Genomic DNA, 15048 nt, shown 5'->3' with positions numbered 1-15048 from the left:
ACATTTACACCCTCATTTTTCCACAATACATCTTTCTCTTGTATGCAAGCCTAAAGATGAATAAAAATTTTCACTCAAAAAATGTGAAAGCCAACATTCTGCATACTGGCCATGTATAAAAATTTACTCTACCAGTCATGCAAGTAACACTGCCTTTCCATCTAGATATGAGAAGTCCCAGTAACTTTCTGCTTGACCTGTTCTATCAATATATTAATAATTATTAATAATATTAATATATTAATAAGGCCACTCAGGTGATTGGGACAAGCAAGGTACAACCAGCCTCACTGGTACCAGTCCTGAGAGGTGTACTGAGTGCTTGCAAGCAGCACCGCTCGCATCTAGCCCCAGTTCTGAGACCTCAATTCACAGACACCAAGTGCTTCTGCTGTGGGAAGAAGGGAAGGGAATGAGGCTCCTAACGGTGCACTGTGCTGTATGCTACCTAAAAAATTAGGATATCTAGTTTTGCATAATGAATCTTCCTCAAATCCAAGATTTTCCAGTTATTGGTAAAAATGGTAACAACATACCTTTATTGATGGCATCTTTATCAAAAAATATATCGTCCTTGATGCGAGAACTGCAATCATCTCCTCCCCAGAATCGGTCACAGACACACTTTATTTCATTGCTACAAACCTGCAGCCAAACATGTAGCTCAGAATAAAATCATAAAATCAATGTATTCACGTAATTAATACCTACAGTATAGATATAGTCTGCCTGCAAAATTTTGCAACACATTTTTAATATACAGAAAATTTAATGTATATCAGATATAAATATACTATTCTACTTTTATATATAAATATATGCAATACCTATTAAGCATATTAATGTATTTTAATGCAATATATTTAATAGAGCCATTTATAATTGCTTTGGGAGACTCTGAACCTCAATTATTTTTATTTTTTCAAAATATGAAGTGCTTGATTTCAGATTAAAAAGGGAGTTCTAACGCAGTATAAAAGACAAAAGACATTATGAGAGAACAACAACTTTGATTTCAGCTCAGCCATAGGGACCTGGACACTGTTTCAAACTGAAGGACAAGGGGACTTGCCAGGGTCACGGCAAAGCCATCGGCTGTGCACTGAGAGCAGAGAAGCGAGCACTAGCCAAGAGACAGCTCACTGCCCTCTTCACTAGGTCAGCCAACAAAACCCAACAACTTTATGAACCTTCTTGGCTGCTGACACAATAAAGAGGGAATTAAAAAGAGCATCTGGAAGAACAGAGACACAGGCTTCTCGGGTCACAAAACCTTTATGTTCTCCTGTACATTGCCTGAGGAAATATGAAGTGATAGCAAAAGAAATGATTGATAAAAAATTTTTAAAAACTAATACATGCTTACAATGGCTCATTGTTTAAGATGCCTTGATTGGTATGCATTATGTTTACTTATGTGCCTCCTTCCCTTTTCCTTTACGAAAGCTTCTCTAGCATAAAGACTTCTAGAGTCACACTTCTGGCACCCTAAAAGGTCTAGCTAGTATACTACACAACACCAGGTACTCAGCAAAAACAGAAAAAAGGATTAAAGAGTACAAGAACATACACCGTGTCCTGAACAAATTTCGCTGTCTGTGGTGCCTGGGCAGGTACTGAAGTTGAAGGCCTCGATGGGGAGGCAGCGATGCTCAAGGCACACCATGTTCGGCCCACACGGTGTCCCGTTCTCCACATAGCCCAGGTCTGTCTCCTCATCGAGCTTCACATGGCCACCACTGCAAGACAACCAAGGGGACCCCGGTGACTTGTGCTGTGATTAGATGGGACTGCTTGAGAAACTGGGCTCTGGGCTGCTGCCTTTATTTCTGTCTGCATTATATGATGCCCAGGACCAGGAAAGAGTAAGCACTGGCTTAATTTTATCTCACTGGTTCTAATGTGAAACAAACAAAACCACAGTATATCTACATGAAATAAATGTAATGGTGAAAACAAAGACCATTTTTCCAGTGTGAGAACTAGTGTTAGATAAAACACCAAGTTTACTTGTGCAGGAACTTTATTTTATCTTACAGTTGTGTGAAGCTATAAGAACACACCAGGTCTATAATTGGGAATCAGTTAACTTACGGCAATGTATTAAGCTGCCAGTTAGCTTTGGCAGTACAGGCATATGTCTAAGTATTTTACAAACATTAAGAAATGTAAAATCAAGAGACCAGAGAAGAGGCATTACAACTCTACAGGCAAAATTAACTACTACACAGAGGGGACTGCAAAACAGCTGCACTCCTCACATGCAGCCCATTTCCTGAAGCTTAACAAAGGTTGTTAATAATAATTGCTGGAATAATGACTATGCATTAACAGGAAGAAAATAATTAATGGAAACAGTTGTTCTCCACTTAGGAAGGAGAAAGCTGCTTTTCTATGCAAGATGGATATTGATTGTCTCTGTTCTGTTTTCAGGACTTCCAATTACCTGCAATTGTAGACTTTTCCAAACTGCAAGATTGATGATGTGATTTCACCATCAAGTTCTCCAAGTCTGGGCACACTGGATATATTGGAGCATAGAAGGTAACCACAAAGCACATCCCTGTATTGAGAGAATGAACAGATACTCACCAAAACCAAAACTGAATTAAAATGGACGATCAAAAAAATATGGCCTTCTTCACTTGCTTTGTAATGTGTTTGTTATTCCTTGTCTTTCTCCCACTGACAGTAACTCCCATAAATTTCTTGTTTCCCAAGAAAATTACTCTCCTCAGAGCTTAGACTAGGAAAAGTCTTTTTCATTATATATTATCAAAAATGCTCTGAGTAATAGCAAGCAGAGAGCTGTCAAGAACAAGCCATATCAAATTGATTTAATATCCTATTAAGATACAGTAACTGGCCCATAGAGGAGAAGCAGTATATACTGACTTTAAACAAACTCTCAAATGGCACACATGTAAGGGAACTAGAGACATCAAGTTTAATTCAGCTGTTGAAGGAACTTTACGACTCGCGTGGAGACTTGTGCACCATCAGAACAGAGGGGTCGGGCCTCTCCCATATTACTGAATATTTTTTACTCATGGATTTGTAATGAAGCAAAAGTAACATTATGAAATCTCCACAGAAAGGTGGGAAAGGACATTAGTTCACTTGCAGGCACAACTAGAATTCAAATGGCATTGACAGAATGGAGAACTCATCTGAAAAAACAAGGTGCGGTTTGATAAGAAATGGTAAAAGGTTCAAAAATAGGCAGAAGTCATCAACTACATAAATACAGAATGTGAAACAATGGTTTAAGCAGCAACTTGTAGGAAAAGATGTGGAAACTTACAATATGATGAAAACTGAACACAACTTAGCAATGCAACGGCACAGCATAACAGGTGAACACCACACCGAGATGTGAAACCACAGGCTTCTCTCCTCTGTGCTGCTAAGCCTCACAAAGAGCACTAGAAGCACTTTTGGTCCAAGTGCTACCAAAATTCAGATGGTGCTCTCTTGTTCAGAGATCACCTCCTCTCAACACTCCAATCTCTATAGAATTTCCTGCTCTAAGGCAGCAGAACGTCTAAGGTCTGCAGAAGGCGGCCAGACATCTAATCCATATAGAGGCTTTTTTATGGCAGCTAAAGAACTGGATCAGGGATAAAAAAATCTCATACCAGTTGTTTTCTAAATGTATCAACTTACTGTTTATTGCACTGTATCCAAGAGTCCTTGTCTCTTCCACAGTTTCCTTTCTCAGTCCCTTCAATATTCAGCTTCTCATAGCAGAACCTGTCAGCAGCTGTCACTTCTAAAAACAGAAACAAATGTCTTCTAAGATGATGAAGACTTTTAAAGGTCAGGACCTGGGAACTGGGGATGCACAATCAAACCAAGCAGAGCTCCCCAACCTGTGTACTGTGAACAGCAGTACCATGGTCTATAGGTGGCCTGTGAAATTCTGCACAGTGTTCTCAACAAAAGGTTTTATGTTGGCACCACAAGACTGTTATAAAATTTTGTTCAGATTGACTAGGGTTTATTGGTCAAAAATGTCCAGAAACCACTGAAATAAATCAATAAATATGAGTACATACTCCCTAGGTGGTAGTGAATAAGAACTTAAAATTAAGACTTCAGAAGAATCACCAGTAAGTTAACCAACACTAGAGAAAGAGCTGGAAAAGAGAATGGAAAGACAAAATGAAAAGGGAAGAGAGCGAAGAGTGACATACAGTCTTAGCTGGTTTTAATGGCTCTGAATATGCCTCTTCCATAATTTTTCTTAGCTAAGACAATCTTTCGAGCCACATGAACAACCACCAACTTAGAAACAATAACATTCACTTACTTTCACCCCAGATATATTTACACTGCCGGTCCCTGGTTTTACATCTTCCCCCAAAACAAATACCCTAGGAAGAAAGAGATACAGAAAAGTTTCAAATAACTTGATTTTCCAAAATATGTATTTGTTTAACATACAGATTTGTTCTATGCTTTCTACTGAGGCAACTAATATGTGATTCTACCTTCTGTTCATTTAAATGCTTAGCTCCAAAACATGACTAGCACCCAAAACTCAAGAATCTTAGCAGAACTGTCCCAGGAGACTTCCAAAGATCTATAAAATCTAAATTAAACCAAAATCTACAAAAAGCAATCTATAAAAGCAGAAAGAATGTAAAACAAATAGAAGTGCTAATTACCTGCTTGTTATCACATGAATATCCATCCATTTTATGAATATTGGGAGAACACTATAGAAAGAGAAAATAACTAATAGATCATAGAGCAGACAAGCGAAAGTATACAAGTCATATGGTAAATTATTTCAGTACCATACTGTTTTTTTCAGTAGCAGAAGGTTTAATGTAATTTTTATACATCTTACCATACAAAGCAGTAACATTCTCTCTAGTGACTGAGAGACTACAGGTAGGTTTTTTTAATCTCTTGGATAGAAGAAACAAAAATCACCTGACTGGAATTTCCTGTGCAGTTCTCTGCAATATCACAATCATTCACCGCTTCTCGGCACAAAACTCCTTTAGGTTCAAACTGGAAAAAAAGGACAGAAAATTAGAGTCTTGGTTTCTCCATGTCCTGCCTTAAATTCAACGCTTCCTTAGAGTTTTAACTAAAATAAAAAATGGGAAATCTTCAGGTGCTGACTGAAGTGGGAAGACTTTCCCTGGTGCAAGCACCGGACCACTCAAGCCACCAGCCATTTACTGGTGCAAGTGGTATCAGTCTCTGAGACATCCCCTCCCAAGTGCATCAAGTGCAGGGCTGAGCAGGGTAAGTGCTCTCCTGGGACACAGGACCCCTGGAGTTTATCAAACCAGTACTGCAGTGGCTTGCAGCATTATCTTGAGCAGGTCATTGTGCCTTTTTGTGACCATTTAGCTCTTCTTCACAAAACAGGGAGAGTGATCCTGATCTCCCTAGAGATGAAGAACACTGCAAAGCTCTAGGTATAAACACTATGGTTACTACAATGCCCCATTACTGTTGCAGAACAGAAACCATTAATAAATTAACTGAATTCTGTACAGTTTGACACCATTTTTAGGTGAACAGACAATGGAAAATGTACCAGTGACCTAACAGAAGCATTTCAGTTAAAGATTTCAGTGCTGTCTCAAGACCTGTAAAAGCAGGAAGACATCTCATTACCAGCACTTGTTAGTGCTGCTGGTCATGGATGTACTACAGACCCCTTATTTTTCCTGAAAGGTTTCTTAAGACTGTGATACATTTTGCAGCTCTCTGACTTTTTTTCTGGATCTGCATTCACATACATTTTTTGGGAGACAACTGCTAACTCCACAGCTGGTGTGAACAGGCACATGCCAGTGGAAGAGCTAGTCTCTGGTACTTTTTCTTGGCCTTCAGCTTATCTTTTTCCTACCAGTCTCTGGAAAAATGCAGACAGACAGGAATGTTGTCAGAGACACTACAGGATGCTGGGATATACATTCACCATGTTTTGCTTGCAATTCCTCCTTCACTCCTGCTTTCAGGCAGGATATTACAGGGGAAGGTAACCCCCAACTTTGGAAACTATTATATATGGTCTTTTGATCTGTCCTGATTAACACCTTCTAGGGACATGTGTTTTGCAAAATTCTGCCTTTCTCTTCATTGGCTCACCCTCACCACTCTGTATGCAGATAAACCCTTATCTCATTTGCAAAAATAATGTAGGTACACAGAAGCTTAATTTTTTTCTGATAGTCTTTAATATGGTGCCTATGTGACTTGGATACTTGAACAAAATTCACCCACACTGGCAATCTGCAAAAAGGAATCTGCTTAGGGAAATGTGATCTGTTCCAGCATAATCTGTGCTTTTTCTTTTTTTAACATTAGGATGAGTACAAAGTCAAGAATGTGGTCTGCAGTTATTACTAATGTTCCTCCTAAGGAAATGAAACCCTCAAATGCCCACAGACAAAGATAAAAATATCACACATAGTACACAACAGTTTTAATAATATTGATGGTAATTATCATTATTACTAAATGAGTATAAACAACTATTTGAAGTCATATTTAGCTAGGTTCCCTTTACAGCCAAGATCTGGCTAAACCTCCTTTCACTATTTACTGATATATCAGGAAGAACGCCTTACAGTTTACACAGGGCTTGATTCCTTTTACTCAATGGGATTTCAGTCAGTCCAAACATAAGGAGACATAGGCAGATCTAACCAAAAGTGAAGGCAGGTGTCTTCTAGATGAACACTTCTCAATAATTCTGCTAACTGCATTTTGTGGGTTTTTTACTATACCCATCTCTCAGGCCCTCTGTGGTATGATTTCCGCGTTCAGTCTCATGGGGCAAATCGAGTGCAACATGCAAGGCATTGGGGGCAGCCCATGATTAAGGATGTGCATGTTTAAACAAGGCCATCTAATGAAACCTTGTGGAACTTCAACCTGATTCAAACTTGCCTGAAATCAGAAAGCTTTAATTCACCTCTGCATTTGATCACAGTCCCTGCCCCCAGAAGCCAAGCCTAAAAGACCGAGAATAGCCCCAGACAAACCAGTTTTCAGCCAATTTTAAAAGGTAAGCTTTCAGAAAAGTAATCACAAGGGCTGCAAGGAAAAAGACGTGCTGTGGTGCCTGTAGCCACCTGGATGGATTCCCACCTGGATGCTGCATTGAAGGTCACAGCCCTTACCCTGCACTTCCGACAGCAAAGTCCATTGCTGCACTGGGAGCCTGCCGTCAGGGTGCAAGTACTGCAGCACTCTCCTCCTTCACTGGCACACTCCTGAGGAACACACACACTTGTAATCGAATACATGGAAAAGAGGAGCCCCAAGCTCTCTTAGTACATCTCATCTTAGCATGCTACCTGAACAGATCTTTAACAAGGCTTTTAGGCACCCGGAGAGAGAAACTGGCATGCACTGTGGGGCATGAAGGTGCTGTTTCCTACGTAATATAGGAAATAATTTTTCTAACTTCAGTGTCAATCATTAAATACTGACATTTTAGCATTGACCAGAGTCATGTTGCCATCTAGGAAACTACTTCAACATCTTTTAAGGCCTGATTCTGCACAGGTAGCTATTACTATTACTCTTCAGAATTTATGTGGTGATAGAATAAAAAAGCTGGCCCACATTGTGTTAAACATGATGGGCAAAGGTAAAAATGATTAAACTTTTGCCACTGGACCTTAGCATCGCCTGTCTTCCCCCACTTAATCTTAATGGCAGTGATGGGCAGCACCAAGTCCTGGAGAATCTAGTTTCTAAGTATATTGCACTTACTGCTATCGTCCCACAGTCACACTCTTCTCCATCTTCCACAAAACCATTGCCGCATTCTGGAGGATCCAGAAGCTGTGGGGCAAAATCAGAAATCAAAGGGCATGTCTCTCCTAAGGGAATCATTGTCATATTTACTCTGTACAGCGTGGGTTTTTTAGCTAGCACTCCAAATGCATTAACTGAAAAACAGTACCCACAACTCAGGGATAAACAGACTAGGAACACCACAAACAAAATGTGCAGAGAACAAACAATGCTGTGAATTAATTCAGCAATACTGTCGAGTCACACAGCATCTGTGCATGAGGGCCATTTTTACAGCAGATTCAGTTAGAGCAGAAGACACAATAAAAAACAAAAGGTGTGACAATAAAGGAAAAAAATTTAAACCAATATGACATTTTCACCATCATCACAGGGGCTGCAATTGCTGCTGTTCAAGAATTCAAGGGATGAAGGCTCTGCCCCAGGTTGAAGCCTGCATTGTAACTTCAGAAGGAATAGTCATAAAAAAAATTGCCCTTTGGTAGCATGTGGCTCAGAAATGCAGGGAAAAGGGAGAAGCTGGGTTTCTTTGTCAGTTTTTGTTGTAGTCAGATGCTTTTTCCTTCCCTCTTCCTCTACCACAGTTGAGAACTCTCAGCAGTTTTCCATAAGTCTGTGTGTCACAGGCAAGTGAGAAAGTATAGCTGCTGAGCTTCCTCCCTTTCCTTTCAGCCTCCCCACTAAACTGTAACTTAAAATGTCTGAATTTGTATATTTGCAGTAGTATTTTTATTTCCCAGAGGCAAGATTCATTTACCATTTTTTACACAGGAACCACGTGATGCTCTCTGCTAATGGACATTTATACTCTGTTCTTTCCAGTTTCATTGTTTTCCTAAAATTTCTAAATGTAATTCTTCAAAAATAAACTATTCTTTTTCCTTTGGCCACAAGAAAACTTAACAGTAGCTTTTTATTACATAAATGAGAAAAGCATATAGGTGTGTCATCAAGACTAAAGTTTTGCGGATTGTTCTCCAGTTAAACTAGGATCATTCCAGAAACCACTCTGCTTACGAGCCATCTGCACAAGGACATTGCTTATGGTGTAGAGCACATTTCTCTCCAGCTGCTGCCTTTCTACCAGTAGCCCACAGGATGGAGCATCACCCCATGTACTTCACTGTGCCACAAACCAGCCTGAGGGCTGTGGCACAGACTGACCTGCTATTATTAGATCCCCCTATTAAAATGGAAATTTGACTGCAGCATGAAATGCATATATAGGATTTAACATTAAATGTAATCAAGCAGTTGTCTTCTAGAATTATTAAAGAGTTGTTAAAACTGCTTGTTTCCTACACATTTTTCCAGATAACTTCTTCAGTATCTCTAGGTGTCCTGCACAATGCAGACAAGTAGATGGCAGTAGCACAGGGTTCTGCCTTGAAACATTGAGTCCGTCTGCTGCAATATATAGGGACAGTTAAATACGAAATGGAAGAAAAAAAAATCATGAAAAGCAAATTCAATAACTTTTCCCCCAAAATCATGCAATTAATCCATTCATTTGAAAAAAGCATACGGTCAGTCTGCTCCAGCAGTCACTGATGTAATTTTTGGGTTCACAGCTGATCTTATGGTGAAGCACTGTCAAACACTGCACCTTGTCACATTAGTTTTCCTTTATCTCATATTTCTTGAAAAGCACAAGTAAGTTTGTTTTTCACCGCCCTTGCTAGGAAACACATGTGTTTGACAGCCTTGTGAATTAGGCAGACATCCACTAACAATAATTTTAAACCAACACAAACAACAATACATAAATAAGTCTAAATCACTCTGGCCTCCACATCTAACTTTCACATTTCAACCTGCCATTGGTAAAAACTGTAACTTCTGCCAATCTAGACTGAGATGGGTGTAATTGTTTTTTTTCTCCAAGTGACAGATATGCAAACGAACCTAATCACCGAAACAAGCCCAACTAAGACACATTACACTGTGGAAGCAATTCACTCAGCAATGAAATAAAGCCACTGATATTTCTTGGTAAAAAAACAAATTTCCAAGATGCAGATACATTTTAAAGAATGAAATTCTTACATCTTATTAACGAATTACAGTGCTTTCTCTCCACTTTCAATAACACAATCTTCCATGAAAAGGAGGTCTTTGAGAAATAAGCAGATTCGGCTTAATCAGATTTGATGCCTTCTCTTCCCCCCTCTCTAACATTTATTAAAATTCTGTAGTTGTTGGAAGATGCAGTTTTTCCTCAGCTGCTCCAGAGGAATATGCATCACTCCAGAATTGACTTTCTCTTTTACAGCTGTGACCACCTCAGCTATGAAGTCTTTTTTCCACATTGGACTGTCTTTCTGCCTTAGCCTCTTTCCTTTGCTTCCTCCTTAAATAGACGGTAACATTAAACATATATAGTAAAGAGTCAAAATCATTATCCGGATTATTTTACATTTTAACACATGCTTCAGTAAATGCAGCAGGAATACACCTAAACCCTGCAGCAAATCCTCCATTGTTGAAGTGCATGAGTTTCTTTAGCCTTGTTTTGTATTTATCTCCCTTAAATGTCTCAGTTAATCATTCCATACTCTTTGCATCCTTCACATCAATACAAGCGTTTAGCAGGCCAACACTGAGACAAAAGAAGCAAAGAAAAGGCAAATACTGTCTCAAGAGATATTCCCTACTTCTCCTGATTTGCACGACTTGTACAGCAAGACCTCTGATTTCATACTTTAGAGGCAAATTTGGAGGGGGTTAGTCAGTCATTTAAGTGGGTCCCAATGCTTTTGTAGCCCTCCTGCCTCCAAGCCTTTAGGGAGGTAACGCACCCTGCTAGATGAAGCAAGGTGGACAGGGGCCCGCAGGGATCCACCAGCCCTCCCCATCTAGGGGGCTACCCAGCACAAGGCAGGGCTGTGCAGAGCAGCATGTGTTGGCGTGGAAGGAGCTAACACAGGGCTAAGACGAGCTCTTCTCTCCAGCCACGTTTCTCCCACAGCACATGCAGTTCAGGGGATGACAGACCCTTTTGACAGAGATGATGTGGGTAGCGTCTGGGGAATGAGAGTGTGACAGGCACTCAGCAGCCATGGGCTCTCCTAATGTCTGTCCCCCTACTCCTTGGGGCTTTCTCTACCGCTCTGTCTCTTCCGGCTTTAGAAAAACTAGTCCCAGTTTTCCAACTCTGTTCTGAGAGCCACTGTAAAAACTTTGTCTTCTCCAAACAGGGAGAATATCACAACCACTTGTAACTGCTGGTGCCTGCAAAGCTGCTGGGCTGCATGGCAGTGCACCCCTTGCAGAGGCTCTAGGAGCCTACCTTCCTTCATCTTGGGACAGATGTGAAATAAAAGCATTCTTACTTCAGCTTCCAGAGATTTGTACCAAAAGGCATCAGTTCAAACAAATTAGAATTCAAGCTGTGCAAAAATTTACCAAGACACTTGCAACCTCAGCAAGTAAGTTCAGCAACATAATGTATTTACAATATTCAAAACAAATCGCATGAGGGATGGTTCTAGATCAAAGCCTGTGGGAACTGTTGGACATAAAACCACTTATTACAAATTTATTTAAATATAATTTCCAAACCACTATGAACCAAAATCAGCTACTTCACTCCTATGTCACCAGAAAATTTAGAACTTAGAGAGAAGCAGAAATATCAAAATTACAGGCGTTATCTTTTCCAAACGTTTCCATTCTTCTCAGTTTCATCTAAATTAGAAATACAATAGAAATAATACTCAATAATAAAGTAATGCTTACTTTGGTTGGTTTATTGAAAAGGCATGCTCCACCTCCGTTGTTTAAAAATTCGTGATACTCTTCAATATCACACTTGGAGAACTTGCTTGGAAGATAATACCTGCACAGAGATAAGGTGGCAGGATTACTTCTACAGTGCTTTTTACACTGTATTTTCTTTTTTCAAAAAGTACAAAAACACACTGTTCAGAATCAGAGTGACTATCTCCCTGTAACTCTAATTTGTTAAGTATTTTAGTAAATGACAATGAACTTTCAACAATGACACAGAGCTCATGAAAAGTAAGAGGTCTAAAATATTTTACTAACTTATTTCATGCCAAATACCAGAAATCTGAGTACACAGTGTGTAGTTCTCAAAAGCACGACCTGTTCCACTAACAGGCCTGATATCAGAAATACATTTATTTCTTCCCGTACATACTGCAGGAGACAAATATTGCTTATAGTTCATTTCCTTCTTAGATGAAATTGCTCTCTTGGCCCACAGAATTTTTATATAATAGATTTATACCACTATAAAACATGCTGCTAACATTTTGCCTTCCCTCTCTCATGTGCCCTATTGAACAAATTTTTTTCGAGTTCAGAGTGACAACCTAAGGCAAAGTGCACCACCTAAAAACAATTTCATTCAAAGAATCTTTGCATGGATCCTTTCCACAGGGAAAGAATTTTTCCCAAAGTAACTTAAGTCATCTTTATATTTAGGTCCTTAGTCATGAAAGTACTTATGCTTCAAGCAGATTGGGGAGTCTCAAGGGCTTTCCTGTATCAGCATATCACTGAATAACAAAATATTAGCAGAAGTGCTACACAAAGTAATCCTGCATTGCCAAGAGTGATGGCTTGCAAAACATAAATGGGCATTTTCCATCTCTACTGTTATGATTTAGGTCTAAAGACTACAATGAATATGGGATTCACCTACCTTCATCAATAAGCTAGGTAAATACAAGCTTTTTTTGTGTACCTAATTACTTGAAAGGTTTGGACTTCAGATAAAGTATTTAAAGACCATTAGATAAGTAATCCCTTTTACAAGCATCAAGAATGCTTCTCAGTCGGCTTTCTAACAAAGTAAAAATCAGAAAAATCCTACCTAGTATGTTTTTAGGTAGACGAGGTGAAAAAGGCACATACTCATACTTCCAAAGAGCTTTGAATAAAATATGTTTCTTTTTTCAAAGTTGTTCTGACCACAAAGATGTGAAAATTTGCAGGTCAGTTTGAAATTAATTTAAAAATCTGGAGCACTGTCCATACGTAAAACTAGACTACATTTAATTCATATACATGACAGAAGACAGGCCTTCAATATGAAGAATTAAGGTCTGAATGCACATGTTAGAAAGCATCAGATTTCATCTACCAGGAAAAACTTGCTGATTCACTAGACGTTAAATTAAATCTCTCCAGTGACATTACATGTAGGTATAAGCATCCTCAACCTCCAACGGGAGCAGTTTTTCTAACGCTATCACACAAACTGAGGGGTAAAAAATGATAGATATATATTAAAGGAATCCAACAGAAACACTGAAAATAAGACATACTTAAGTAATTTGATAATAGGATTTCAAGAAGTAGGATGTGTCATTGTTTGCTCCCACAATTCAATAGAAAACTTGCAGGAGAAAAGAAGCTAAGCATTCTTCTGTTCTTTGCAATGACCCAGCTTGGGTTTTGAGCCCTGTGCTTCGTGAGTTAAACGAACAGTCTCCAAAAATCCTCACATATCCTTTCATTAACTCACTTAGTCTCACATTCCTTTGAAAGTATCTTTTATATATATGTTATACAGCTAATACCTTACTTTCTGAGAAATGATTCACAGAAAATATTCTGCTGAAGCACAAAAGGCAAATGTTTTCACACCTCTCCTTTATGTCATTGTATGAAGGACATGACTTTCTTCTAGTGAAATGCCTTACCCCATGTCTCCCATTATGCATCCAGACCACGTATCCTCACACTTACACTCACCTGACAACAACAATAAAAAAAATTACATCATGAGTTTTGTGAGTCCAAAATAACACATTTCTTTTCACAAAAAAACACACTATAGTAAATTCCATTTCATATTTAAATACAGGTTGAGAATGTGCTGGTTTATTCCACACCTTAGTTTAAGTGTATCAGGGCATGCCGACAAACTTTCTTTCAAAAATTATACATGATATGCAATCCTGAGATTTGAAAAATATGTCCTGTTTTTCTCTCCTCTTAAAGGGAAGTTAGGGGAAATGGCAGTGTCAGCCTGCAGCACCTGCAAATCATGAGTCAGCTCTTCTGCCTTCTCCTGTGTCATGGTATTTGATTCCCAAATTTTCAGAGTAAAAAAAAAAAAAAAAGAGTAATTTTAACCCTTCTTGTAATTTTTTAGTTCTCTTTCAGTTATGCCAATGTGAATGGGGAAATCTTCACTTGGGGGGGGGCGGACGACCCAAACCAACAATAACGTACACAAAACCACATAAAATGGTCAGTAAACACAAGCCAGTACAGCACAATCTAGCAGCTTCTTCCACTCTCCCTCCCTTCCCTGCCTGCCTCCCTTCCCCATGCAACTCCCCAGCAGGCAGAGGGCAGCCCTCCCTTCTGCCTGGGATTGCTTTGCTCTGGTCACAGCCCTCCGCTTTCAAAAATGTGTCTTGTGCCTATTTATGTACATATGCTTTGTATGTATACTTTCTCTTTCTGCAATCTTCCTTACTGTAATACATGAATATCAGTTTGCTTCCATTTTAAAAGTACAATTAAAAAGGAAATGAGGCTCTGTCCAATAGCTGCATTCTCCTCCCTCCCCACCAAAAGTGTCCTGCTCCTCTCCTCAGCAATGGGAAAGGGAAGCAGAATCACCATTGACAATTTTCACTTTTACCATGCCCCTATAGCAGGTTCATAGTATGCAGCTGGAACATGAAAAGTGAACATGTCAGTAGCATAGAGCATCCATCCTGCATTTCTGAAGATTTTTCAAAATAAAGTTACATAAACTGCAAAAACCTTTACATGTAGCTATATCTCTGCATTATATACTGTCTTTACAATGCCTGAAAACAAAGTTCACCTAAGCAGAGTTCTAATACTCAATAGTTTATTTTTTTAATGTAAGCCACATAACTACACATGATCCAAAAACTAAGCACTCCAATTCATCATCTAAATTGTTTCAAAACTTTATTATTATTTTAATCATATCAAGCTGGGACTTCATATAACATGGAAGCAGGGAGGGTGAGGTGCCTGCTGAGCGGGGGACGGGGCAGAGGTCTGAATTAAAACATTGCAGGTAAATAGGGGTTACTAAGAAGCTGAATGCCAACGTTACATAAAAGAAATGTTAGCAGTAGGCAAATACAGGTAATTTCGGCAATCTGCAAGAGGAATTAAATCAAGGCAAGAAGGGAAAATTTTTTTTTGTTAAAACCATCCTGCGTAACGGGATTGAGGCAGCTCCTCGACAACCCCAGGTCTAATAACATGTTTCTACCTTTGTGCCATAAG

General features: G+C 39.2%; 1 protein-coding gene across 11 annotated transcripts in view; it reads right to left on the bottom strand.

Moving 5' to 3' along the window:
• Positions 1-15048, bottom strand: part of ADAM22 (ADAM metallopeptidase domain 22) — a 137797-nt gene that overhangs the window by 28791 nt on the left and 93958 nt on the right. For all 11 annotated transcript variants that reach the window (XM_055707457.1, XM_055707467.1, XM_055707458.1 and 8 more), the window contains exons 14-24: positions 13470-13521; positions 11536-11635; positions 7753-7824; positions 7155-7247; positions 4942-5022; positions 4671-4721; positions 4313-4376; positions 3667-3772; positions 2447-2563; positions 1571-1739; positions 537-645 (exon numbers count right to left, since the gene is read on the bottom strand). In XM_055707457.1, the coding sequence (XP_055563432.1) occupies positions 537-645; positions 1571-1739; positions 2447-2563; positions 3667-3772; positions 4313-4376; positions 4671-4721; positions 4942-5022; positions 7155-7247; positions 7753-7824; positions 11536-11635; positions 13470-13521 (1014 nt within the window). The remainder of the gene's footprint in view (positions 1-536; positions 646-1570; positions 1740-2446; positions 2564-3666; positions 3773-4312; positions 4377-4670; positions 4722-4941; positions 5023-7154; positions 7248-7752; positions 7825-11535; positions 11636-13469; positions 13522-15048) is intronic.

This window comes from Falco cherrug, chromosome 4 (genome assembly GCF_023634085.1).
Source record: "Falco cherrug isolate bFalChe1 chromosome 4, bFalChe1.pri, whole genome shotgun sequence".
NCBI lineage: Eukaryota > Metazoa > Chordata > Aves > Falconiformes > Falconidae > Falco > Falco cherrug.
The sequence above is the reverse complement of the archived record's forward strand: the minus strand, read 5'-3'. Positions and strand labels throughout refer to the sequence as shown.